Raw genomic sequence first — 26,630 nt, forward strand, 5'->3', positions numbered from 1 at the left:
TTGTCTGTTAATGTACATCCAGTGGAACACCTTGGTGCAAGTTAGTTCGTAACCCCTTGATTTTAGAAATATTTTTTTATCAGATATGGTTTTTGTTTAAACTGTACATGTCCAAACTCCGACACACAGTGAGATACCTTGAAAATCCACAGGGATCTAAAACATTCCCCAAAGAAGCAGGCCTGAACAGTTAGAATTATTTAGGGGGAAGAATGGTGATGAAGAAAGAGAACATTTTGAGCCAGAGACTAAAAAGTGAAAACTGGAATTTTGTTTCATTCACTTAAAAAACCTTCAAGACTCCACTAAGGACAGCAAGACACTGACCACCTGTCCAAACCACGGCCTACCTCCTATGTAGTTTTAAACTGCAAAATTATCTTAAGCCATCATGAAATACATTTAGGGGGTCTTTTACTAAGCCACAGTAGCAATTTTAGTTCGTAGTAGAAATCTGGTGGTAAACACAGAGAGATCCGTTATATTCCTATGGGTGTCTCAGTATTTACCGCCAGCTGATTTCTTCCGTGAGCTAAAAACACTACTGTGGCTTCGTGAAAGACCCCCTCAGAGCTGCTCTGGAACTTGTCAGAAGTGCATTGTGGGAAAGTCCACCGAGACATTTACACACTGTAACTTCCTTGCAGCCCTCAAAAGCTTGCCACAAATGCATTCAGTTAGTCCACTTGTGAATTGTCAATTGATCTTTATTTCTATATATTTAAATATTTTTGTTTATTTTATTTCCATTTTGCTCACACCTTTTTCAGTAGTAGCTCAAGGTGAGTTACATTCAAGTACACTGGATATTTCTCTGTCCCAGGAGGGCTCACAATCTAAGTTTGTACCTGAGGCAATGGAGGGTTAAGTGACTTGCCCAAGATCACAAGGAGCAGCAGTGGGATTTGAACTGGCCACCTCTGGATTGCAAGACTGGTGCTCTAGCCACTAGGCCACTTCTCCACTCCATATATTAATTTAAGAATCAAATAACTGTCCAATTCTCCAAATTTTTCTAAATGTATTGCTAGATCCTCTTCTAGCAATGAAGGCCTGATGGAAATATACAAAAGAGGCACATTAAGATCTCTTGAGCAGCCACTGAACATTTCAGTTTGAGTTCAGTTTATGTGTGCACACAATACAAAGTCTGAGACAAACATACAAAATCTGTACCACTCTAAACAACCAGTAACATATTGTTAACCTCATAGTCTTTGGACTTTTCCAAAGACTAGTGCACATCCTTTTTCTGTGGCAAAGCCCATTTGAAATTATGACCCTAGATAACACACACACACACAAACACTAGAAAGGTTCAGGGCCACATTTGGCTGTACAGCTTAGGGTCCTGTTTACTAAGTCGCACTAACTTTTTAGTGCACGTCAACAATTATATTCCTATGGGTGTCTCTAGCATTAGCGTGCGCTAAAAGGTTTGCGTGCCTACAGTGCGGCTTAGTAAACAGGGTCCTTAGAGAAGAAATAATATGCATGCAATCATGTATTCTGATTTTTTGTTTGGAAGATCAAGTTGCTCTGGGAAGTTTATGTTGTAGAGTACAAAGTTTTCGCATACGATTAGTAAACTTACTAGCTGACAGTCCAATGTTTACTTTTCAAAAGCTGAAGAACATATCAAGCTCCTCATTAGTTTTTATTAATGCTGTTTGGCAAATTTGCCTTTGTTCGTATTAAAATGAGTAAGAGTTCCTTTGAAATGGAGTCAATGGCAGAGTAGCTAGAGATTTCTGGTTTGCTGTAATTTGTCTCAGGGAAGAACTGACTCTGTCCTGCAGAGGTTTACTCATAGGCATAATTTCTGGCATATACCTGAATTTCACAGAAGAAAGAGCCCTATGATTACTCAAGGACAAAACAAAAAAGACTAACTTTACAGCAGCTTGCCTTTGATGATTAATGCCACCATCATTAGCAAAGCTATTCTGAAACAGTTCAAACTTTTGCTTAAAGCACATTACAAAGAAAAGTCTTGTTCATGTTGTGGCTTCAAGCCTTTCACTCTCTTTGACACGTTACTTAGTTTCACATCAAAGTTCATCTGAAGAACGGCAACATTTTATTCACTGAGTGGGGATTCAAAATCCTTCTCTCCCCTTCATCTTCTCCGAGCTATGTGGTTTACTTTTTTCCCAACCAACACAAGCCAAATTACTCGTACTTCTCTGGTAATTTCAATTCCTTCGGCTTTCATTTCTTGAAAGGGGTGAGTTTGGTAAAAGTGTGCCAGAAAGGGGATGGCTTACGCTTTGGCTCAGCCAGGGCAAAGACCTGCTGCTGAGGAACACTGGTGGGTACGGTGATATGACGCTGATGCATAGGATGCAGGTTCTGGTGTGGCGGAAGTACCGGACAGCCATTATATCCTACTCCTGTACCAACAAAGAGAGGAGAGAAACATTTACAGAATGTCAAGCTACACAATAAAATCAATGATAGCACATGCAATAACTTACTGCAAGAAAACTGAAAAAGCTTCGGGGCCTAATTTTCAACTACATTTAGAAGCCCACAATTTAGGAGCCTTTTTACAAAAGCTTGGCATGTGTTAAAAGCTAAGAAGCCCATTTTATACCTATGGGCACCTTTAGCTTTTAGTGCACACTAAGTTCATTAACGTGTGCTAAGTTTTAGTGAAGGGGCCCCTTACCCCCGGATTCTAAATAGTGCGCCTAGAGATCTGCGCCACAATCCAGGCATATTCTGTAATAATACACGTAACTTAATTGGCATAACAAGTTAATTAGCATTGATAACAGCACTTAACAAGCAATACTGAGCACTAATTGGCAATAATTAGTATTTATCGTATTCTGTAACGCAGTGCACCTAACTTCTAACGCGCGCAGGCAAAAAAGGTCACGGTTATGGGTGGGGAAATGGGAATTTCGTGGTCATCCCAAAATGTACACGTGTAGTTATAGAATATAGTCCAGTGTGTGTAAATCAAAGCACTGGGATTTAAGCCATGTTTTCATTGGTGTAAATGGAGGCGTGTAGTTTTAGGCGCTGGGATATCAGTTAAGCGTATTCTATGTACGTACCTAAATCTAGGCGCTGCTTATAAATACGCTTAGTTGGCAATGTTTTCCGTGCGGATTTTTAGGCACCATATATAGAATTTCCCCCTTAATATCTTACATTCAAGCATGCTATTCATTTGTTTAGATCATTGGTTCTCAACCTTTCTTCTGTTATGACACACCTGACAGACTATGTTCACATGTATGATATGCATGACAAGTTGAACACTAAAATCTGCAACTGAAAAAAGAAATATTTACCATATTATTTTAATTAAAAATAATGGAACTGAAATATAAACTATTCTTAACACAAATTACTTCTTTATTGAAATCAGTTATTACTGATTATTATTTTTTTCTCACAAAAATGTTAATTTTTATTTACAAATCTGGAACTGATGTGCTGCACACAATTTTTCAAGATGTGGTTGAATGGCAGATAAAGTCACACAAAACTTGCTGTCAATATTAATAATTTTTTGCCTGTGCTGGATCTAACAGCTTGGCAGTCCAAAAAAATGTTCTCTTGTACCACCTCAGTGACAACAAACCAAAATACTCAGACACTTTGGCACTTATTTTCTAAGCATATGGACATCCTAAAATGCTGAAATGGTCATCCATGTGCTTGAAACTTTCAAATCCCAATTTTTAAAAAGCAGGATTTGGACATCTGACACTGTTGTATGTCCAAATAGCAAAGGGACATATTGTGGGCATGTTTTAGGCGGGACTAGGACAGGCCCAAAATCAGGACATCCAACAGTGATTACTGAAGGGGGAGAAATATCCAAGTTTAAAAAGAAGGATGTCCTTATTTAGACCTGTTTTAGGAATGTCCAGGGTACAGAAAGGTGCTCTGATTGAGCATCTGTCCATTGGGAGGGATTAAGGCGTGACACCTTAATACCCCAGTGGTTGCTGACCCCTCCCTCTACCCTGAAAGTGAAACAGAAAGGGGAAACCAGGCTCCATGAAAGCTTCAGGAATTATGGGCATTATTAACAGAGCAGGAGGCAGGTTTGAGGAACAGTCGTTAGTGCTGTGAACTGTAAACCAAGGGACCCAGGTTCAAATCCCACTTTCACCCTTTTAATTTTATTTTTATTATGAGCCTTCCACGAACAGAAAAATACTTAATGTACGTAAATATATAAGCCTCCTGCAAGCCTGAAGGCTATTGAAATGGTGGTACAGTAGGTATTTTTCTGTTCCTGGAGAGCTCACAATTACAAAATAAAAGAGCTAAGGTGGGATTTGAACGTGTCCCTTGGCTTATAATTCACTGCACTAAACCACTAGGCTGACCCTCTGCTCTGCATGGATATCTGTACGGCCATTTTCTAAGAATGCTGCCATACAGACATCCATGTTCCTTGTTCTCCCCTGTTCATAATTTGGACGTTCTATTTTGTAAAATGGCTGTTCGTGCTGAAACTCTCCAGCACACAGATGCCCATCCCTTATAGAATAACAGGTCTGCATGCCCAACCTGGGCACCAAGACGTAGACTGGTGCCCAGAGTTGGGCATCCATCTTTGAGCACCATTTACAGAATCCTCTCCCTATATGCGTGGTTACCTACATTTATATGTGGAGGTGTCAAAAATCAGCTAAACATACTAGCGCCTACAACTCAGCTTAGTAAACAGGGCCCTTAGTAAATTAGTCCCTCAATTGGCTTTAGGACTAAATCCAACAAAAACATAACAACAACCTGGCAGGAGAATTTCTAGTAAAACTCAGAAAAACAAAAGCCACATCTTTGAAGTGGAAAAAAACCCAGCCTGCAAAAAGCCTTTTTTAACAAGGCTCCCCACCTCACTGCACTAGAGGGAATGCAAAATCACCAGTGATACTCAAAGTCTGTCATACATGAGCTTTAAATTAAAAAAAAGAAAAAAGAAAAAACTACTCTGAACTCAAAATCTAGCTTACAGTAACATTTTCTTTTGAGTTTCATCTCACTGTTTTCCCCCAAACTGGAAAGGAAAATAAAACCCACCTTTCAGATGACCTATCAGTACTAATTCACTCTGTTGTTTCTGACTGAAAACTGATTAAAACTGAAATCTGAAAGCACGTAGATGGGTGAAGTGGGAAGGAATAGGAAATTAATGCAATTATTCAGTATGTTTCTTGATCTTTCTTGCTTTTCTCCCATAATCTGTTTTAGAGGCCATAAACTACACTGTCAGTGGTTTGGCCATACTCCAGAGAAGCATCTCAGAGGAAGTAGAAAATGCTATGTTCTTTCTTCTGGCAAGATCTTAACCCCTCTACTTAATAACTGAATTCCATAAAAACAGAAATATAGTCAATGTGTTTTTTTTTTTTTTTACAACTTTCAGCTTCTTCCTGAAAATTTCCACTTAGACACTAGAAAAATCTATTGCTGGAAGATGATTTTCAAAAACATTTATACAATTAAATAGGTATTTATCTGGGCAGACCCAGATTAGCACACAGGTAACTGCCTATGGTGCCAGATTTTGAAGGAAGAAAGCCAGCAGGAATTCAGGTGGCAGCATGTCTTCAGCAGCATATAAACAAGCCTGTGAGCATGCACCAGTTAATAAACTGCATTCTGATCTTATCTGTCTTCAACCACATTCACACTGCAGCCTAACTTCCTACCGAGCGTAACCAAGCTTGATGAGGTGAGAGGGGAAGACCTGGAGAGGGGATGTAGGGCAGAGAGACTATTCATAATGTGGGGACAATTTGGAAGAAACGCTACTTCTCCATGGAGTAACCACTTCTGGGCACCAAAACCAGGGGGGGGGGGGGGCTACCTTTAAGATGTGGGCTACCTGTAAGACATATTACTTTACTGTTAACTTCAGTTATTAGTAACTAGGGCTCACTGCATAAAATGGGAACTGTGCTAAAATAGTACAATTTAGTGGTAAAATAATATCTTACCAGTAGCCCATACTGATAATTATACTCCTAAATACAGTCCATACCCTAGGTAAAACTGCTTTACAGAAAGTTGCTTTTCTCGAATGTGACTGAAAGTTTACACAGGTTTTATAAAACTTCCACTTTCAGATACAGTAAAGAGGCATTCCTGCAGGTGTGGTATGATCACAGAAGGAAAATAGTATGTACGCATTTGATTTTCTAAATTACACGGGTTGAGAATTGACCCTCTATATTACAAACATAAAACTGCATGTGAAGCACGGCTCAAGGAATTCTTTCCAAACACATTGCACGTGTATATGTGTTTGTATTGCCTCTGTTTGTGCATTTGGAGTGGTATCCAAACATTTTGTTGGTTTGGAAAGAATAACAAAATGAAACCAAATAAATTAGACCATTAAATGTCACTCAGACAGTCCAAAAACAACAGATCTGCATTCAGCAAAATATTTTAGAATGGCTGTTTCATAAGATATGAAAATAATACTCTGTGCCTGTTCTTACGCTCTCACCTTTAACCTTTCCATGTCTTGACCTTCTAGCATTTTGCATGGCTTGCTTCTTTTGGTTTTCTGAAATTTCCATTCCTGGATTAAAAAAAAAAAAAAGAACAGAATGAGAATATTTCCTTTGGAAAGATAGAATGATTATTTTTTTTAAACAATTTGGCAGCCCTCATTCTGTAAAGGGTACAAGATAGGTCTTACCCCCTCTTGTTGTCTTCTATTAATATTCTATCAAATGGCATGCTTAGGCATTTCAGTACCCTAGCTGGTCCAAACAGGTGACAACCATAGTGGCAACCATCAGCATTCTCTCCCTGGGCATCAGTGTGCCATCAGAACGTGCTCTAATCCTGCTATCACTACAACATATTTCTCCAGCAGGCCTGAGTTATAGGACTAGTCCAAGATTAAATATACATCATGAGGGCACAGGGGTTTTCATGTATAAAGTTTGGGTTTTTTTTTACATACAGAAAAGGCTATTTACAAAATTGCCTTGTGGTTTACAGGCATCTAAGTATGCAAACTAACAAGATGAGATGTACTTCTCTAAGCAAGGCATGTAGACTTTGCCAGGGGCATGGTTTGGGCAGAACAGGACAGTTGCATACTATTTTGGCTAGTTCTATTTTAAAAGAGCACATTACCATGTTGCTTGTATAAAATGGAGCCCTTTTGGTTCCTTATAAAGGCAACCTATTATCAAACCCAATGAGAGTACCTGTGGGCTTGCAAGGAGATTTTTAAAGGGAAACCCTTTGAAAACCGAATGGCTGGCTGGCACTGCTGGGATTTCCTGCCCTGCAAAATCTGCAGTTGTAAATTATGTACAGTAAGTCTGCACACACAAAAAAAAGCACATAGATTGCAAAACTAAATCCTCATGCGTCCTAATGCCAACCCATTCTAGCCCTGCCCTCAGCATGGCCTCTTTCCTCTTTTCCCTGTGGCAACTCCCACTGCTGGAGCAAGATTATGTAGGTGGGAACAGACCAGAGGCTATGTGGTAATCCCTTCTCTTTCTGACACCCGTTTTCTTTTTGGCTGCTGTGGCAATTCATTGTGAGACTGTGACTCAAAGGAGTGTGCAACTGCACTGGGGACTAAGGAACTGGGAAAGATTTGGGGGGACTGTTGTTACAGCCTTGGAAAGTTTCCCATTAATATTTTTCAGAACAAGAAAAACACACATATCCAAATCAGTATCGCTTCAATATAAGCACATATTTCAACCTCCCCTCCCCCCAACACAATAATTTGGGGAGAGGAACCACCACCCATACCTCCTCTATCTGCACGAGTGTTTGTTTGAAAGTGAGAGCAATTTTGCCCTTGAACCAAGAAAGAGAACCCAAAACAGGCAGACGTGTGGACCGAATGACTCTTCAATCAACCCATGAGAAGGTCATTTTATAAAGTTTTATCCACACGTGGAAAACAGATTTTATAAAATTGTGCAATCACATATGCACATCAAAAGTATGCACACGTATGGGACATAACTCAGATGGATCAGATACAGAGTTTATAAAATACATGAGCGGTCACACAGATCACAGGCTCAAATTTACCCTATTTTGTAGCAGTGTAAATGTGTGTCAGTTTGTGTGCTATTCGAGATAGATATTGGAGCTTGTTTTATAAATGGTACATAGGAGCCAATTTGATTAACTATTTGATTAAATGGTTGTATTTTGCCTTTACTAAACAAGTTACACCAAAACGTGTCACATTACAAAATATAAAATATAGAATAAAATACAAACTCAGCATTCAGAAAAATATAATATAAACTGCAATTAAAAAATAAAACAGTCTTTAACTTTTTCTGAAAACGAAGGTGATTGATTCTTCCCTTATTTCTAGTGGGACAGAGTTCCATAAATTATTTGCTATGTTGGTGGTTGACAATGAGGGTCATTTTCGATATGACATCTAAGTCAGACTTTGGACGTTTTGTGCTAAACGTCCAAAATCCGAATATGAACTATGGCCATTTTCAAAACCACAAAATGTCTACCACTTTTTTTTTTCAAAAATGCCATTTGTAACAAGGTTTTGTGCTTTGTGCACTTATCTTTCCAGGCCATTTCTGGAAGAAAAAAAAATGTACAAGTGAAAAACGTAGAAAATCAAGCCATTGGGATGTAGGAGGGTCCCCCAGATATCCCAGGGACGCAACAGGGGCACCCTAGAGGGTACTGCTGTGGACTTCATATAAATGCTCCCAGGTACACATCTGACCATTGCTCCCTTGTTTGCTGAGCCCCCTAAAACCCACCCAAAACCCACTACCCCCAACTGTACACCAATACAATAGCCCTTATGGGTGAAGGGGGCACCTACATGGGGATACAGTTGGTTTGTGGTGAGTTTTGGAGGGCTCACAGTTTCCACCACAAGTGTAACAGGTAGGGGGAGGCATAGGCCTGGGTCCACCTTTCTACAGTGCACTGCAACCAGCTCTACACTACTCCAGCGACCTGCATGCCAGTCTAATGGACCTGGCTATAACATCTGAGGCTGTCACAGAGCCTGATGAGTACTATTTTTATTCACATTTTTTGCGGGTGAGAGGGAATCAGTGCCCACTGGGGGAGTAAGGAGAGGTCACCCCTGATTCCTTCCAGTGGTTATCTGGTCATTTAGGGCACCTTTTTGTACCTTATTCGTTATAAAAACAGGTCTAGACCAAAACATTGAAGGTTTCACCCTAGATGTTTTCATTTTGTTCCATTATGGATATAAAACATCCAAGTCTTAGGCATGCCCTAAGACCACCTTCGAAATGCCCAACACACTCCCTTGTGATTTGGACTCTCTGCAGATGAAGTGCATAGATAAACGACTGCAAAACAGGTTTAAAAAATACCAATTTGGACATTTTGAAAATAAATCCGTCCAAATGGTGCTTTATGACACTTTCTGGACGTTTTCCTTTTTCAGAATTGAGCCTCAATGTACATTGAACTTTCTCATCCAAAAATATAACATTAACCAAATCTGTTGTCTAGAACACAAGCCTTAGACATGTACAGAATCTCTGTTTGAAGAACGGAGAGCCACTAGAAAAAAAAAGAATGAAAGCAGAATTTTTTGTGATTTTTTTAATATACATGAGAGAGAGAGACAATTCTGGAGAGAATTTCAAGAAATTGAATTCTAAGAGATGGACATTAATTTGCCAAAACTCATAATATACTGTCCTCCCCGTGTCAAAATGAGAGGCACTGTTTAAGCCTGAGATGGACAAACATGTTCATCATAAGACCAAACTGGTATGCTTTGCTGACACAGCAGGCCACTCTTTTGGGAGGCGGACACAGCACCGGCAGCTACTTTCTTTCTATACAGGAGCTGCAGGAAAAGGGAGATCCTCAGGCTTTTGGATCCTCAGGAGCATGAGAGAGGTCTATACTATCATCAGGTTACCCTGTCTCCACTATAATACACTCGGGTGGTGGAAGGGAACATCCTATATAATAATTCTCACCTCCAACGTTCTGACTTGCCTGGGACAGTGGCTCATTCCAAGTTGGTCTGCTAGGCTCCGTAGATCAGGCTGACATCACTGTAGCCATTGTGATGCCAACTTCAGAACCCGGGGGGGGGGGGGGGGGGGACGGACATGCCTCATAGCTGATCCATGTCCAGAGGAGGGTCGCTGGACATGGGTGGCTGGAGGGGGGGCAGGGGAGAGAGGAGGGTCGCTGGACATGGGTGGCTGCAGGGGGTCGCTGGACATGGGTGGCTGGAGGGGGGGCAGGCAAGAGAGGAGGGTCGCTGGACATGGGTGGCAGGAGGGGGGGCAGGGGAGAGAGGAGGTTTGCTGGACATGGGTGGCTGCAGTGGGCGCAGGGGGAGAGGGTCGCTGGACATGGGTGGCTGCAGGGGAGACGAGGAAAACCTTGCTAGCGCCCGTTTCCATTTGTGTCAGAAATGGGCCTTCTTTACTAGTAAGAAATAAATCCCAATAAATAAGTAGTTAAATACATAAGAGAATCTACATGGAGTCAAATCAAGGTCCACCGTACCCATTAGCCTGTCTGATAATGACCAGTCCAGGTTACAAATACCTGTCAGATCCCCCCCAAACTAGATCTATTTCTCACAGCTTATTTCAGGGGATAAGCTATGACTTTACCAAGTATTATTGCCTAATAATTTTTTTTATAGACTTTTCCTCCAGGAACTTAAACATGTCCTCTGGCAACAGCTTCTATAGCTTACTTATATGCTGCTGAAAACAACACTCTATGATTCAGCAGTTTCCCCTGCAACCCATCGATAGAGTGTGGATGAATTCCTGTGGGCTCATAAGCAATGTATGATACAGCCCAAGAGAGAACTGGTAGACTGCTCAGAAGTCCTTCTGTTCCCCTGCTCAAGCAGCCTGAGCTGAGGAAGATTTAGAAGAAATGGAAACAGACGCTGTGTCAGAGGAAAGGATCAGGAACCCAGAGGAAGATACAAGGCTGGCAGGAGGCTAACAAGATATATTATTTGCTCTCAGTGGAGGCCTTCCCAACCTGCTCCTTGATGTCCCTTTCCCCCGTTGCAGTAAAAAGGAAGAAGGCAGCTGGTAAGCAAGAGCAAGGTGTCCACCATATAAAAGAGAAGACTGGAGAGTTTTTGGCAAAGAAACAAAAAAAAAGTCACCTGCATCAAATGCTAAGCAGCAGCAAATGTGTGTGTGTGTTGGGGGGGGGGGGGGGGAGAGGGGGGGGGGGGGGAGGGGAAGACAACTCTCCAGCTCCAAGATTCATATAGGAGAAGCAAAGACTTTATTACAGACAGAAGAACTTTGTGTATGAGACAAACAATGGACTGCATGAACTTTGGAGAGAAATACCCTCATTCTGCGGTCTGCTAAACAGAGGCTGTAGTTTTATTTGCTTAAGGACTGTGGGATTTTCAGTTTCTTCTTTCCCCTTTGAAGCCTTGAAAGAGAGGGAGGGACACTAAGAGGCACAAGTCTTTTTAAGTGCCTGAGACTGGGACTTTCTTATGCTTCAGTATGTTTTGTTTTAAGTCTAAGACAACTTTCATTAGAGACTACATTGTTTACTCTGGCTGCCAACTCCTGTGCTTGACAGAGACTTGGTTGAAAGGGGGTGAGGAAAGCTATCTCTATCAGGGCTTTCCACCTGGTTTTGATGATATATTTCAATCAGGACTTGTTAGGAAAGGAGGTACGCTTGCAGTTATTTACTCCACCTTTTTCTGAGTGGAGGAGGTGGCACAGTCTTTGCCCTGTTCAGAAGTTCTGATTATCAGACTTCATTATATCTCTCTTTTTTATTGCCCTCCCTCCTTGAATGCTGAGCAATGGAATTCCTATCAGTCTCTTGCTACCTCTTAATCTTCGGGGACTTCAACCAACATGTTGATGTTTCTGTCACATCCTAAAACTAGTTACTTTCTGTCTTTCCTTTCTGAATAGTATCTTCAATCGTGGATTTCTTTTCCAACGCATCAAACAGGCTATACCCTCAATCTCTCTCTCTCTCGCCTTTATTGGTCTCCTTCTCTCTAACTTCCTTTTCTAGTCCTAGACCGACACAATTTGGTCCAATGTTCTTTAATTGTTCCTCACTTCCCTTGCCCTGAGATTCCTCCCATTCAACGAGTTTGCTGCACCTGCTATATTGATCCTTCATCACTCTCCTCTTCTGTGTCACTGTTCCCTGTTGATTTTCAGTCTCTTTCCTTAGATGAGCAGGTTCACAGCTGGAACTCTACTCTTGCTAGGACTCTGGATGGTACTGCTCCGTTTGTCTCTATCTTTCATTTTAAATCTCATAGACAACACCAACGGTAATTGCACTGACTCATAGGCACCAACATTTTTAAATGCTTGGGGGTGCCAAACACAATATAAATCACTGCCCCTCCCACCAGACACAGTGTCATTAGTGAACCTAAACAATTGATTTTGTAGTTTCAAAAGAAGCGTTCAGAGTGATAACATGATAATCCACTATTGAATAGTGGACGATAGTGATTTTTCTTATTTTCCTTTTCAGAAATTTCCTGTACTTTTGGTTTTGTTATTTCTGGAATTACATTGTTTTGATGCGACTGTATAATTGAAATTCTTTAAATAAAAAAATGTAAAAAAAAGAAAAAAGGGGTGTTATACAATGGAGCTCATTTTTGAAAGAGAAAAATGTCTCAAGAGACATAAAGCAGTGTTTGGACATTTTTCTCACAATTTTGTTAGTGTTCTTTCTTGTTCCATTTTGAAATGCTAATAAAATCTTTTTACAAATTTGCTAGCGTTCCTAATTTCTGTTAGCATTTTACTGCCTGTCTCTTCAACCTGTTCAGGTGGATGGTAGTATACTCCCACCAGTATGCTCTTCCTGATCATAAATGGCTTGTGCGCACAAAACCTACCAATGTTTATAATGTGCACAAATCTGAGGATAAAAAAGCAAGTCATCTACCATTATGCCGGAAATCCGTCTAATTTTCATGAATGATGGATTTTTGTTAGCAAAACCAATATACACAGTAATAAACTAAATTCCAAATCATTTTCTAGCTTTTAATGGCCTGAGATACAAGTTTTGATACCAAGGCTTTTGAAAATCCTTTTTTGTGTGTCACTATACAAATGCTGAAACATATCCATGTATAAATTAACAAGTAATGATGGATTACAAGCAAAGAAAGTATACCCTCAAAACATTAAAATGTTTTTGTAAATACAGAAATCCATAAGAAAATTGCAACATTTTTTTACAACTCTGCTTTACTCACCCATTTCTTTGTCTTCCCATACTCTTTTTCTTTCATCTGAGCAAGCCTGAAGCCATCTTTCCTTGTCTTCTTGCTTTTTTGCACAAAACAAATGCACCTCTTCCGTCACTATATTCACAGCTTTCAAGGCATTTTTTATATGAATGTTAAAGTCTTTGTCTTTGCCATCCTCAAGATCCAAGAGTTCTATTTCATCCATGTTTATCCGACCCTTATAATACAACATGTCTCTCCGTAAAAGGTCCTTCTTGCAGAACACTAATTGGTGGTCAAAAAGAAAGAATGTCCTCTGCTGGCTTTTGCCTTGCTTTGAGATCTTGGTCAGTTCCCCTGAGTGGATCAATTCTGAGCTTCGGGCTAATATATCTTGTCCCTAAATTATTAAACACAGATAACAATTTGTCAAGTTCATGTTATATGGACAAAAAAGGGTTGCTCTACTTGCATTTCAAAGTACAAGGTAACAACACAATTTTAAAAGCTCCATTTCCAATATAAATACTACTTGTATCTATTATTGTTATGCATCATTAGTAAATAAGTTCATGGCTTAATTTTGTTTATGTACTGCTTATCCAAAAAAAACCCTAAGCTGTTTACAATTATACAATATTAGAAAGGTTAAAATATAAAAATAAAATAAAAATAAATCACAAACACAAGTCCAAGACAAACAACTGCGAAAAGACAAGGTAGGGAGGCCAAATTTACCTCTAGCATTCAAATCAATAAAAAGTAGTAGAAATAGATACTAAATATAAAACTAGCATTAAATAATAAGACCTATAAAGGAGGGTAGGAAGAGTGTAAGACTTAACCAGAGAGTGTATAGGGCTGCCAGGGACCCTGAACCACTGACCATGGTCTAGAAAAGGAAGCCCAATTTCAATCTGGAAATGCTTTTGAAGAGTATCACGTTTTCAGCACCTTTTTAAACCTGAAATGTGAACTCTCAGAAATGTGACATCTCTAATGGGAGGCCATTTCAGAACATCAGAGAAATAACACTAAAACAACACTGTCATGGGTTCTCCAACCAGAAGTTTAACTGAGAGGATTGTAGTGAGTGTACAGATGTACATGATATGATGTTACTTAGCAAAAATAAGGGATAGCCTATATAAAAAAGTACTAGGAACTTGAATGGTATCTGATAGCCATGGAAACTAAAGTCCTTCATTGTTTCAGAAAGAGGTACTATTCAACAGCAGCACATCAGAAAAGTTATTTTTTTTCATGTTGCTATTCAGGGTACCTCACCCATCTCTTAGAAGACTGTCCTGGAGCTTTAATGATTCAGATGATTCAGGTTCCACACCCAATAGACCCCCCCCCTCCCCCAGGGTGTAAGTGCTTCCAGTCATGATGTCAAGGGGTCCTTTTAACAATCTGTGGTAAAAGGACCCCTGCAGTGGTGTCAGTGCATGAGTTTGCTGCGTGTCAAGGCCCCCTTTTACCACAGTGGATTTAGGAGGCAGTAAGGGCTCCCACGCTAACCTGGCAGTAACCCCCTAAAAATATTTCTGATGTGCCAGAAATGGCACAAGTTGGGGGCAGATACTACCACCGGCCTCCTGTGGTAGCCTGGAAGTAGTGCCAGACTGCCATGTTGCAAGCCTGCAGTGGGCTTCCCGTGCTTTAGTCAAGGTAAATCTTATCCCAGTTGTGCATGCCATGATAACTTCAAGACTGTATTACTGCAATGAAACAATGGTCTGACTACAAAGGGCCTGCACCAGCTCCAGTTGATTCAGAATGCAGCAGCAAAACTCATAGAAGGTTGCAAGCAAAGTAACCACATCACACCATTTTTGCAAAAACTTCATTGATATGGATCACCTTAAAAAGAGATGATAGAACCTCTGTCCACATGGGTGTGGTCTACAGACCTCCAACACAATTGGAGGAATTAGATAAAGATCTGATCGCAGATATTCAAAAGTTGGGAAAGAAGAGAGAGGTGCTGTTGCTGGGAGATTTCAATCTGCCGGATGCAGATTGGAAGGTTCCATCTGCGCAATCGGAAAGAAGTAGAGAGATCATGGATGCTTTCCAAAGTGCTCTGCTCAGACAAATGGTGACAGAACCCACGAGGGAGGGAGCGACGCTGGATCTGGTGCTCACAAATGGGGATAGCGTGTCAAATATCCGAGTGGGTGCCCATCTGGGCGGCAGTGACCATCAAACGGTTTGGTATGATATAACAGCTAAAGTGGAGAGTGGCTACTCAAAACTCAAAGTCCTGGATTTCAAGCGTGCTGACTTTAGCAAAATAGGGGAATACCTGAGGAAGGAGATGATGGTGCTCACAAATGGAGATAGTGTGTCAAATGTCCGAGTGGGTGCCCACCTAGGCAGCAGTGGCCATCAAACAGTTTGGTGTGATATGACTGCTGAAGTGGAGGGCAGCCACTCAAAACTCAGTCCTGGATTTCAAGCGTGCTGACTTTAGTAAAATGGGGGAATATCTCAGGGAGGAGCTGATGGGCTGGGAGGAAGTACGAGAAGTGGAAGGACAGTGGTCCAGGCTGAAAGAAGTTATAAATAGGGCCACAAACTTTTATGTAAGGAGAGTAAATAAAAGCAAGAGAAAAAGGAAACTGATATGGTTCTCCAAGAAAGTGGCTGAGAAAATAAAGGCTAAAGAGTTGGCGTTCCTGAAATACAGAAAAACTCAAAAAGAGGAACACGGAGAGGAATACTGGATGAAAATGAAAGAAGCCAAGAGAGAGATACTTCTGGCAAAAGCGCAAGCGGAAGAACAAATGGCTAGAAATGTAAGGAAGGGTGACAAAAATTTCTTCAGGTATATTAGTGAACAGAGAATGACTAAAAAGGGAATTGTGAGACTGAAAGATGCCGTGAACCACTATGTAGATAATGATGAAGAAAAAGCAAATTTGCTAGATACTTTTGTTCTGTTTTCACAGAAAAAAATCCTGGGGAAGGACCATGATTAACTGGCAAAAGTACATATGAAAATGGAGTGGATATAGCACCGTTCACGGAAGAGAGTGTGTATGAACAACTTGAAAATCTAAAGGTGGACAAAGCCTTGGGACTGGACGGGACCCACCTCAGGATATTGAGGGAGCTCAGAGAGGTTCTGGCGGGTCCTCTTAAAGATTTATTTAATAAATCCTTGGCAACGGGAGAGGTGCCGTGGGATTGGAGAACAGCGGATGTGGTCCCTCTTCACAAAAGTGGTGATAGGGAAGAAGCTGGAAACTACAGGCCGGTAAGCCTCACTTCGGTTATTGGAAAAGTAATGGAAGCGATGCTGAAGGAAAGGATAGTGAATTTCCTGGAAACCAATAAGTTGCAAGATCCGAGACAACATGGTTTTACCAAAGGTAAATCGTACCAAACAAATCTCATTGAATTCTTTGGCTGGGTGACTGGAGAATTGAATCAGGGACGTGCTATAGATGTAATCTACTTAGATTTCAGCAAAGCTTTTGACACTGTTCCCCACAGGGGGCTCTTAAATAAACTGGACAGGCTGAAGATAGGACCTGAAGTGGTGAACTGGATTAGGAACTGGTTGATGGACATACGCCAGAGGGTGGTGGTTAATGGAATTTGCTCGGATGAGGGAAAGGTGAGTAGTGGAGTGCCTCAGGGATCGGTGCTGGGGCCGATTCTGTTCAATATATTTGTGAGTGACATTACCAAAGGGTTAGAAGGTAAAGTTTGCCTTTTTACGGATGATACTAAGATTTGTAACAGGGTGGATACCCGGGAGGGAATGGAAAACATGAAAAAGGATCTGTGGAAGCTAGAAGAATGGTCTAAGGTTTGGCAATTAAAATTCAACGTGAAGAAATGCAAAGTGATGCACTTACGGAGTAGAAATCCATGGGAGACGTATGTGTTAGGCGGTAAGAGTCTGATATGTATACAAGGGGAGAGGGATCTTGAGGTGATAGTATCTGAGGATCTGAAGGCGACGAAACAGTGTGACAAGGCAGTAACCGTAGCTAGAAGGTTGCTAGGCTGTATAGAGAGAGGTGTGACCAGCAGAAGGAGGTGTTGATGCCCCTGTATAAGTCGTTGGTGAGGCTCCATCTGGAGTAGTGTGTTCAGTTTTGGAGGCCGTATCTTGCTAAGGATGTAAAAAGAATTGAAGCGGTGCAAAGAAAAGCTACAAAAATGGTATGGGATTTGCGTTACAAGACGTATGAGGAGAGACTTGCTGACCTCAACATGGATACCCTGGAGGAAAGGAGAAACAGGGGTGATATGATACAGACGTTCAAATATTTGAAAGGTATTAATTCACAAACGAACCTTTTCCGTAGATGGGAAGGCGGTAGAACTAGAGGACATGAAATGAGATTGAAGGGGGGCATATTCAAGAAAAATGTCAGGAAGTATTTTTTCACAGAGAGAGTGGTGGATACTTGGAATGCCCTCCCGCGGGAGGTGGTGGAGATGAAAACGGTAACGGAATTCAAAAATGCGTGGGATAAACATAAAGGAATCCTGTTCAGAAGGAATGGATCCTCAGAAGCTTAGCGGAGATTGGGTGGCAGAGCTGGTGGGGAGAGGCAGGGCTAGTGGTCAGGAGGCAGGGCTAGTGCTGGGCAGACTTCTACGGTCTGTGCCCTGAAAATGGAAGATACAAATCAAGGTCAGGTATACACATAAAGTAGCACATATGAGTTTGTCTTGTTGGGCAGACTGGATGGACCGTACAGGTCTTTCTCTGCTGTCATCTACTATGTTACTATCTAGCTTATTTTCGAAAGGGAAGGAAACCATCTTCCGACACAAATCAGGAGATGGGCGTCCTTCTCTCAGGGTCGCCCAAATCAGCATAATCGAAAGCCGATTTTGGCTGTTGGAGGTGTAGCGAAGGCGGGACTGGGGCGTCCTCAAGCGATAATGGAAAAAAGAAGGGCATCCCTGACGAACACTTGGCTGACTTTACTTGGTTCTTTTTTTTTACAACCAAGCCACAAAACTGTGCCCTAAATGACCAGATGACCACCGGAGGGAATCGAGGAAGACCTCCCCTGACTCCCCCAGTGGTCACTAACCACCTCCCACCCTGAAAAAAAACAACTTTAAAAACTTTTGTCTTTTTTTTTTTTTTTTTTAAGAGTATGGGTGAAGGACCTCCTTCGCTATGCCTCCATCACTGCGACGGCAGTTGAGGATGTCCTTTGCTATTTATTTATTTATTTAGATTTTGCTCACAACTTTTTCAGTAGTAGCTCAAGGTGAGTTACATTCAAGTACACTGGATATTTCTATGCCTCCATCCCTGCAACGGCAGTTGAGGATGCCCTTCGATATGCCTCTGTCTGTGCGACAGAAGTTGAAGACGTCCAAAATGTGGACATTTGTGAGAAGGATGTCCATGCCTGGATGTTTCTGTGAGAAGGACATCCATGCCTGCTATGCCTCTGACACCCCCTTTATTTATTTGGATTTTGGATCACAAGTAGCAACAGTGGGATTTGAACCGGCCACCTCTGGATTGCAAGATCAGTGCTCTAACCACTAGGCCACTCCTCCACTCCACTCCACTCCCTTGAAATTTGGCCATCCGGTGGAGAAAGTCTCCTTTCTGGTGGAGGAGAAGGTACAGAGGGAATCCCATAGGACTCGTCAGAAGAAAAGTACCTGGGAGCTTCCTCTTCCTCCCACGAACGCTCATCTTCAGTATCGGACAAGACATCCCTCAGAGCAGTCCGAAACTGAGCCTGCCTTGACGCCGAGGAACAATGTCCTTGATGGCGGTGCCGAGAAGTCGATGCCCACCTGGATTCCAGTGAAGCTTCCTCCACCGACGTCGAAGGGGAGTTGACCTGGGTGGCAGCAGACACCGATGCCATAGGCAGCACCGAGGTCGGGGACCTCACCACAGGCAAAGGGCCAGATGCCACTGCAGCAGACGGTACGAAATGCGCAAGCACCCCCGACACCGAAGCAGACTTGCACAGCAATCCTTCCAGAAGCTCTGGAAGCAGGGCCCTGATGCGTTCATCGAGAGCCGCCATTGGACACGACTGCGAGGTCGGTAAAGGAGCCGGTGGCAGAATCTGTCGAGGCTCAGGAGTAGGTACCAGGCTGCCAGAAGACCGACGCACTGGCACCTCCTGAATGGAGGGGGAGCGATCCTTATGGCGCGACACTTCTCGGGTGCCGATTCCCTCGACACCCCGGAGCTCCTGGCACCGTGTGTTGAAGGAGAACCATGACGGTGCTTCTTCGCCTTCGCTCGACGCCCGTCATCGATACTCCTTGGTACTGATGAGTAGGCCGTGGAATCCTCACACCTCCTCAGGGCCGGGTCCGACGAAGGTTGGTCCCAGGGGGCCTGCATAACAGGAGGCCTCGAGGCAGGTGGAGACCCACTCAATTCCTCACTGCTCCCAGCGCGAATTAGTCTTTCAGCAGCCATTACCTCCGCTCCCGACGTCAATGCTTCCCTCGATGTCGATGCCGCCGACCTCAGTACCAATGTTGAAGGACCGGACTGAGCCCCAAAAAGCTTTTCTCTTTGGGCTTCTCGAGACACTTGGGTCCGTTTCTTCATATGAAGACACAGACTACAAGTGGCTGGGGTTATGGTCGGGCCGAAGGCATTGGATACACCAGGCGTGGGTATTGGTACCTGAGATGGTCCGGTTGCACTGAGTACAACGTTTGAAGCCGCTGGGTGTCTTTGATGACACGGAAGGAAAAACGGCTTTGAAGAACTCAAAAGACATGATTGTGCCTGTTAAAGAAAAAAGGGCACAAAAAATAAGGGAATAAGCCGGCTGCATCAAAAAACAAAGGAAACTTTAAAAAGTGAAAAAATCTAAAAGACACTAAGGATTTTTTTTTTTTTTTTGAAAACTGCACAAAAACTTTAAAAAAATGAACAAAATAAATAACAACTTGCGAAAAATTTGCGAAGACTCTTTTCCTGGCCCTCAGAGGAACGGAGATAAAAACCTACTACACCTCAACGCGGAAAAAAGAAAACTGCGGGAACACGTTCACGTGATGGGTGGGAAATCAGTCTGTGCGCGCACGCAAGCTAGAAGACTCTGGCGAAACATTTTTATATCTTTCTTGCAAAATGCCGTTTCCTGGGCTGACGTGGACGTCGACCCACATGTGAGAACAAGCAGCCTGCTTGTCCTCGGAGATAACAGAATTAGCCTATTTGTAAAGTTTATTGGGTGTTTTTATAAATTTTAATTTACTTAAAAGGAAATATGAATTTTACAGTTACACGGTTTTGTAATCTCCGAGCCAATGTTATAAAGATTTATATATATATAAGGAAATATGTGCAAGACCAACAATTGGAGAAATATCCAGCTGATCTTAATCATAGTAAAGATGCTGTTAATAAGCGAATAAGATTTACATTAGAAATATAGGTCTTTAAAGAGAACAATGGTATCAACAGAGGTAAAGTGTAGTCAAATGACCCCCTAAAGAAAACATTAAAATTAGGAAGATAGGAACTTACCTCCCAGCCAACAATGGACACTTGCCACTGTGCTATCTTGTCTATACTTTCTAGTCTTCGTTTTCGCTCATTGATCAGGCAGGCTACATTCTTCATAGCTTCATAAGCTGCCTTTATATTATTATAATCACTGCAAAATAGATGGGAATCATGTTCATTACATGTAATACATGAAATCAAGTATTTTCCATTTGTAAAGCCTGTTTTGCACACAGAAAAGGGCTTTCATAAAATTGCACAACCACATACGCACATAAAAATTGGGCACACGAGCATGAATCTACTTTTATGTAATCCAGGCATAAGTGTTGCTGGGAGTGTAGTTTGGGTGGAGTAGAGGTGGAATTTGAGGTGTACACGCATATTTTATAAAATATGTGCATATAAACACAAATGTTTGCACTTTGGGAGCAAATGTGAAGTTGTGTGTCAGCATTGGGGCTGATTCTGGGTACCTATTTTATATAGGCACTTAGGTGCCTTTTTGGACATCTTACATAGGCATTCTAATTTTGGATCAAATATATATACTTGGCTTGATTTTATATCAGCTTGCCTATGTAGGAAATTAAAAAATTGTCTATTTTATAAAATCAACATAGGCACCTATTTGCCTTTATAAAATAAGCACCCAGATCGAAGCACAATAGTGTGCAAATTCTGAAACACAAGTTTACACCTGCTCTGAGGCCAAGGTAAATGCATGCATGTACTCTGTGGTGCTTATTTTCAAAGCAAATGGATGTCCCAAAATGCCGAAATGGATGTCCATGTGCTTGAAACATCCAAATCCTGATTTTGCAAAGGCAAGATTGGGACGCCCAACACCCCCATATGTCCAAATAGAAAGAGGGAGTGTTATGGGAGTATTTTGCGCAGGACTAGGAGGACCCAAAATCAGGACGTCCAACAGCGATTAACGAAGGGAAGGAAATGTCCAAGCCTAAAAAGACGTCCTTAGTTAGACCTGTTTCAATCATGTGTAGGGTATAAAAGGTTGCTCTGGTTGAGCAGCTGGCCACTGGAGGGATTAAGGCATGACACTCCCTTAAACCCCATGTGGCTGCTGACCCCTCCCTCTCCCCTGAAAGTTAAAATGGAAAGGCATGCCAAGGTCTGTAATAGTTCAAGTATTATGGGCATTCTGAACAGAGGAGCATACAGATCTGAAGAGTCGCATAGTGGTTAGTGAAGTGGACTGTAAACCAAGGAACCCAGGTTCAAATCCTACTTTTTTTTTTTATTGTTGCCCTCCAGGAACAGAAAAATACCTAAAATACCTAAATATATGCATAAGCCACCAGCAAGCCTGAAGGCTATTGAAGTAGTGTACAATCAGGTTCAGCGGGTATTTTTCTGTTCCCGGAGGGCTTACAACTACAAAAAAAAAAAAAAAAAAAAGTTAAAATGGGATTTCAACCCAGTTTCCTTGGTTTACAGTCCATTGCACCGGAAGTGGACTGACCATTCAGGCAACCAGGCAGTGCCCAAGGGCCAAGAGGCTCTGCTCGGTTCCCTGCCACCGCTGCACACTACAGCCCTCCCCAGCGGTCCTACCTTGAAAGGCACTGGTGGTCTAGTAGCCTCTGCGGGGGCAGGAAAGAATCCCACTCTTTCCTGCCTGCTGCTATTCTGCCTCTGCCTGGCACCGCTGTGTTTTAAAAATGACTGCCAAGACCCGTGAGACTACCTCAGGAAGTCTCGACAGCCATTTTGGTTAATATAAACAAGCAGGTTGAGACATCATCACACTTAAATGAAGGGGAAGCCTTGAGAAAGCTAAGGCGAAACACGTGTTGGCACTTTTCCCCTGCTGAAGATATTAATTTGAGATAAGTACTCTTCGATTTTGGGTGCCAGTTGACCAACTGGACCATGAGAAAAGCACTCAGAACCAGAGGCTGAAAAGTGTCCATCCACCCGCTGGAGACAGAAAATACCGAAGAGCTGGACTGGATGCCAAGAGAGATATGTCTCAGCTCAGTTTTCTATCTCCACCTGCTGGTTGATGGACACAACTATCCCATAGGTTCTGGAATAGTGGGAAGCTATGTAATGGAAAGATTTGTCTCTATTTGCAGTCAGTTTTTCCAAACAGCTTCATGGATTTGCACATCTGACACACTGCAGGCAAACCAGGAAATGCTCTGGATCACTTCTCAAACTTTGCTGTCTCTCACTTATGAAAAAATTCTTCAAAGCTCAATCAAATGCAGAAATTCCAGATGAGTATAGTTTGTACTAAACAAAAAATGTAGCTCTGAACTCAACCCTGAAAACAACTAATTGAAAAGCTATATCATATCATGAAATATTCTACCAAAAATAAGACACCATGGGGGTTGTTTTAGAAGCACTTCCACGTGTGAAATAAATTTCCACATTGCATTTTACATCAGCTCAAGAGCCACATGGAAGCTGTCAGGTTCATGCTGCTCATTTCTTCCATGTGTATTTTTATGAAATGGCTGCTCCTGCTGTGCAATGCCAACAGAAATGCATGCACTTGTGCATGTCCTGCATTCAGCAGAGCCTTTTGTAAAATACTGCTGCAACCAGGCATGTCATGACCTGGCCATCTGAATTCCAATCTCAGCATTCTATGTAAAATGGGACTTCACATATATTTTATGACAGCTTTTGCCAGCCTTTATAAACAAAGAAAAATAAACTGCCATGGTTTCCAATAAGGAAAATGGTTTTTAAAAAAGGCTAAAAGAAGCAGCTGCAAAGCTAAAGAGTTTAATCAGGCATGGACCAGTTGTATTTCCCATATCTAAAAAGGTGGGAAGAAGGTGAAATGACAGCTGGCATGGTTAAAAGGGACAGCTAGCATGGTTAAAAGAAGAAGTGAAGGAGATTATTAGAGCCAAAACAATATCTTTCAAAACTTGAAAAAGGATCCAAATGAAGAAAACAGGAAGCAGTGTAAGCATCACCAAGTTAGATGCGAACCACTGATAAAGCAGCCTACGAAAAGAATTTTAAAAGAAGCTTGCTGTAGAGGCAAAAACTCAGAACAAGAAATTTTTCAGGTACATTAGAAGCAGAAAGCCTGTGCAGGAGTCAGCTGGACTGTTAGTTCATCATGTAATTAAAGGTGCATTCAAGGAGGACAAGGTCACACTGGAGAGACTAAATGAATTCTTTGCTTTGGTCTTTACTAAGGAGGATGTAAAGAAGTTACCTGTGCCAGAACTGATGTTTAAGGGTGATGATATGGAAGAACTGAAATAAATCTTGGTGAACCTGGAAAACGTAATAAGCCAAATCGATAAATTAAAGAGTAGCAAATCACCTGGACTGGATGGTATATACCCCAGGGTACTGAAAGAACTAAAAAATGAAACTGAAGATATATTTTTTGAAGACATAAATAAACATTTGGATAAATGTGAGCTGCTTCGTGTAAGGTATCTGAATTTTCAGAAAGCTTTTGACAATGTCCCTCCTGTGAGGTTCATGAGAAAATTAAAAAGCCATGGGACAGAAGGCAACATTCTGCTGTGGTTTGGAAACTGGTTAAAAGATAGAAAACAAAGAGTAGGGGTAGAGTTAAATGGCCAATTCTCTCAATTAGGGAGGTGAACAGTGGAATGCCTCAGGTAGCTATACAGACACTGGAGCTTTTTAACATAGTTGCAAATGATCTGGAAATGGGAATGACAAGTGAGGTAGGTGATTGCAAATGACATGAAACTAGTCAAAGATGTGGAATTGCATGTGGACTGTGAGAAATTGCAAGAGAATCCTGAGAGGCTAGAAGACAGGGAATCCAAATGGAAGATGAAATTTAATGTGGACAAGTGCAAACTGATACACATTGGAAAGAAAAACCCAAATTATAGTCATATGATGCTAGAGTCCACATTAGGAGTCACCACCAAGGAAAAGGATTTAGGGGGTCATTGGGCCAATACACTGAAATCTTCTGCTCAGTGTGCAGCGTCAGCCAAAAGAGCAAACAGAATGTTAGGAATTATTAGGAAAGGAATAGACAATACAACAGAGAATATCATAATGCCTCTGTATTGCTCTATGGTGAGACTGCATCTTGAGTACTGTCTGCAGTTCTGGTCACTGCATCTCAAAAAGGATGTAGTGGAACTGGAAAAAGTACAAAGAAAGGCAACCAAAATGATTAAGGCATGAAACAACTCTTATATGAGGAAAGGCTAAAGAGATTAAGGCTGAGAAGTGGCTGAGGGGAGATATGACAAAGGTTTATAAAATTCTGAATGGGTAAACACAAATCAATTGTTTACCAAAAACTAGGGGGGCATTCCATGAAGTTACACAGCAGCACATTTAAAACAAACAGGAGAAAATGTTTTTGTTTTTTTAAATTCAATGTATAGTTAAGTACTGGAACTCATTACTGGAACAAGTTGTAAAAGCAGATGGATCCTTGGTCTGACCCAGTAAGGCAACTCTTATGTTCTTGTATTTCCTGGAAAATATAATTATTAAAAACAGTCCATTTTGTGAATCCTTGAATAATGCACATAATTGTTCTTCAAAGATAATTTTTACATAATTTCAAACTTCACCTACTTTTTATATGAACCAGTCTTGTACTGAAACAAAGCCAATAGCTGAGGAAAGCATGGGAAAAAACAAGATATGAGAAACCAGATTTGGGACATGGAAGTGAAGAGAGAGTACACTGAACTACATATAGTGAAGGCTTGGGAAGAATGTAACATTATTTTGTTTTACTTTTGATATGCTGAACACTAAATACAATCCAAAAGCTGGTGGGAGGTGGATAGCATCAATTGTCAATTCAGCCTTCTCCTGGGAAGGAAGGAGGAAAGGGCTTGAGAGAGGGAGAGAGAGAGAGGATTTTCTGTTTTGTCTTTGTGTTGGGAGGAAAACCTGCCACTGATTGTGAACTGGGCTGTTTTAGAGTGTATACTGATTTAACTGCTTAAAGTCAGAGTTTGTCTTTTTGGCAAAAGCTCGGACTGGAGCCTACATAGAGATGAGAGCGGTATGGAGGTTGAAGAATGCAGGGGAACTAGAATGTTGGAAATAGACAAACATTTTGAGTTAATAAAATTGTTCTTGAGTATTAAATGCCCTTGTCTTCCAGAGGCCAGCAAGGAGTCTCGCTCAGGGTTCAGGGCAAACTCAAGGTGGCAAGTGAGATGCCACAGCAGTCCAAGTAGTGGGTACTATGCTACAAAAGGAAACAGTAAACATACAGAATTTTCCAAAGTAGTAATATACTTATGCAAAAGAAAACCCCCATAAAATTATAGCCATTGCAAGAAAAGACGAATATTGATAATGGTCATCATTTAGGGGGCTAATTTCTAATGTGAGGTAAGGGAACAGCTCACACTATTTGCCTCTTAACATGCATTAAGGGGTGAATTCTATACATGGTGCCAAAAAAAATTGGCGCTGATAAAAGCACTATTCCTTAAACCTTGCTTAAAACTAGGCGAAGTTTATAGAACAGCACTTATGCCCTGGAACAATAGCTAACTTTATGAGTGGGGCATGCTCGTTTTGTAATTTAATGGTTGCATGCAAGGAATTTGTCAATCCTGTGGATGGAAGATCCTACAAGTTGAGACAGCGCACTACTTGCAAATCGGACCATGTATTCTCCAGTGCCCTTGTAGGAGATTGTACATAGGAAATAAGGAAAGACGATTGAGTACACGTTTGAGTGAGCACAAGTCCTGCATTTTCAACTTGAAGATTGGAGCCCCACTGGTATCCCATTGCAGAGAACGACAGCATGGGTTCAACAGTGGAGGAGTGGCCTAGTGGTTAGGGTGGTGGACTCTGGTCCTGGGGAACTGAGGAACTGAGTTCAATTCCCACTTCAGGCACAGCTCCTTGTGACTCTGGGCAAGTCACTTAACCCTCCATTGCCCCATGTAAGCCACATTG

General features: G+C 41.6%; 1 protein-coding gene across 4 annotated transcripts in view; it reads right to left on the reverse strand.

Moving 5' to 3' along the window:
* Window positions 1-935: 935 nt before the first annotated feature.
* SPATA13 (spermatogenesis associated 13) overlaps window positions 936-26,630 on the reverse strand; it is a 126,747-nt gene continuing 101,052 nt past the window's right edge. For all 4 annotated transcript variants that reach the window (XM_030200313.1, XM_030200314.1, XM_030200316.1 and 1 more), the window contains 4 exons: window positions 20,724-20,853; window positions 13,247-13,619; window positions 6,488-6,562; window positions 936-2,393 (listed from right to left, as the gene is read on the reverse strand). In XM_030200313.1, coding sequence (XP_030056173.1) covers window positions 2,212-2,393; window positions 6,488-6,562; window positions 13,247-13,619; window positions 20,724-20,853 — 760 coding nt within the window. In that variant the 3' untranslated portion in view covers window positions 936-2,211. The remainder of the gene's footprint in view (window positions 2,394-6,487; window positions 6,563-13,246; window positions 13,620-20,723; window positions 20,854-26,630) is intronic.

Source organism: Microcaecilia unicolor, chromosome 4 (genome assembly GCF_901765095.1).
Source record: "Microcaecilia unicolor chromosome 4, aMicUni1.1, whole genome shotgun sequence".
Classification (NCBI taxonomy): Eukaryota; Metazoa; Chordata; class Amphibia; order Gymnophiona; family Siphonopidae; genus Microcaecilia; species Microcaecilia unicolor.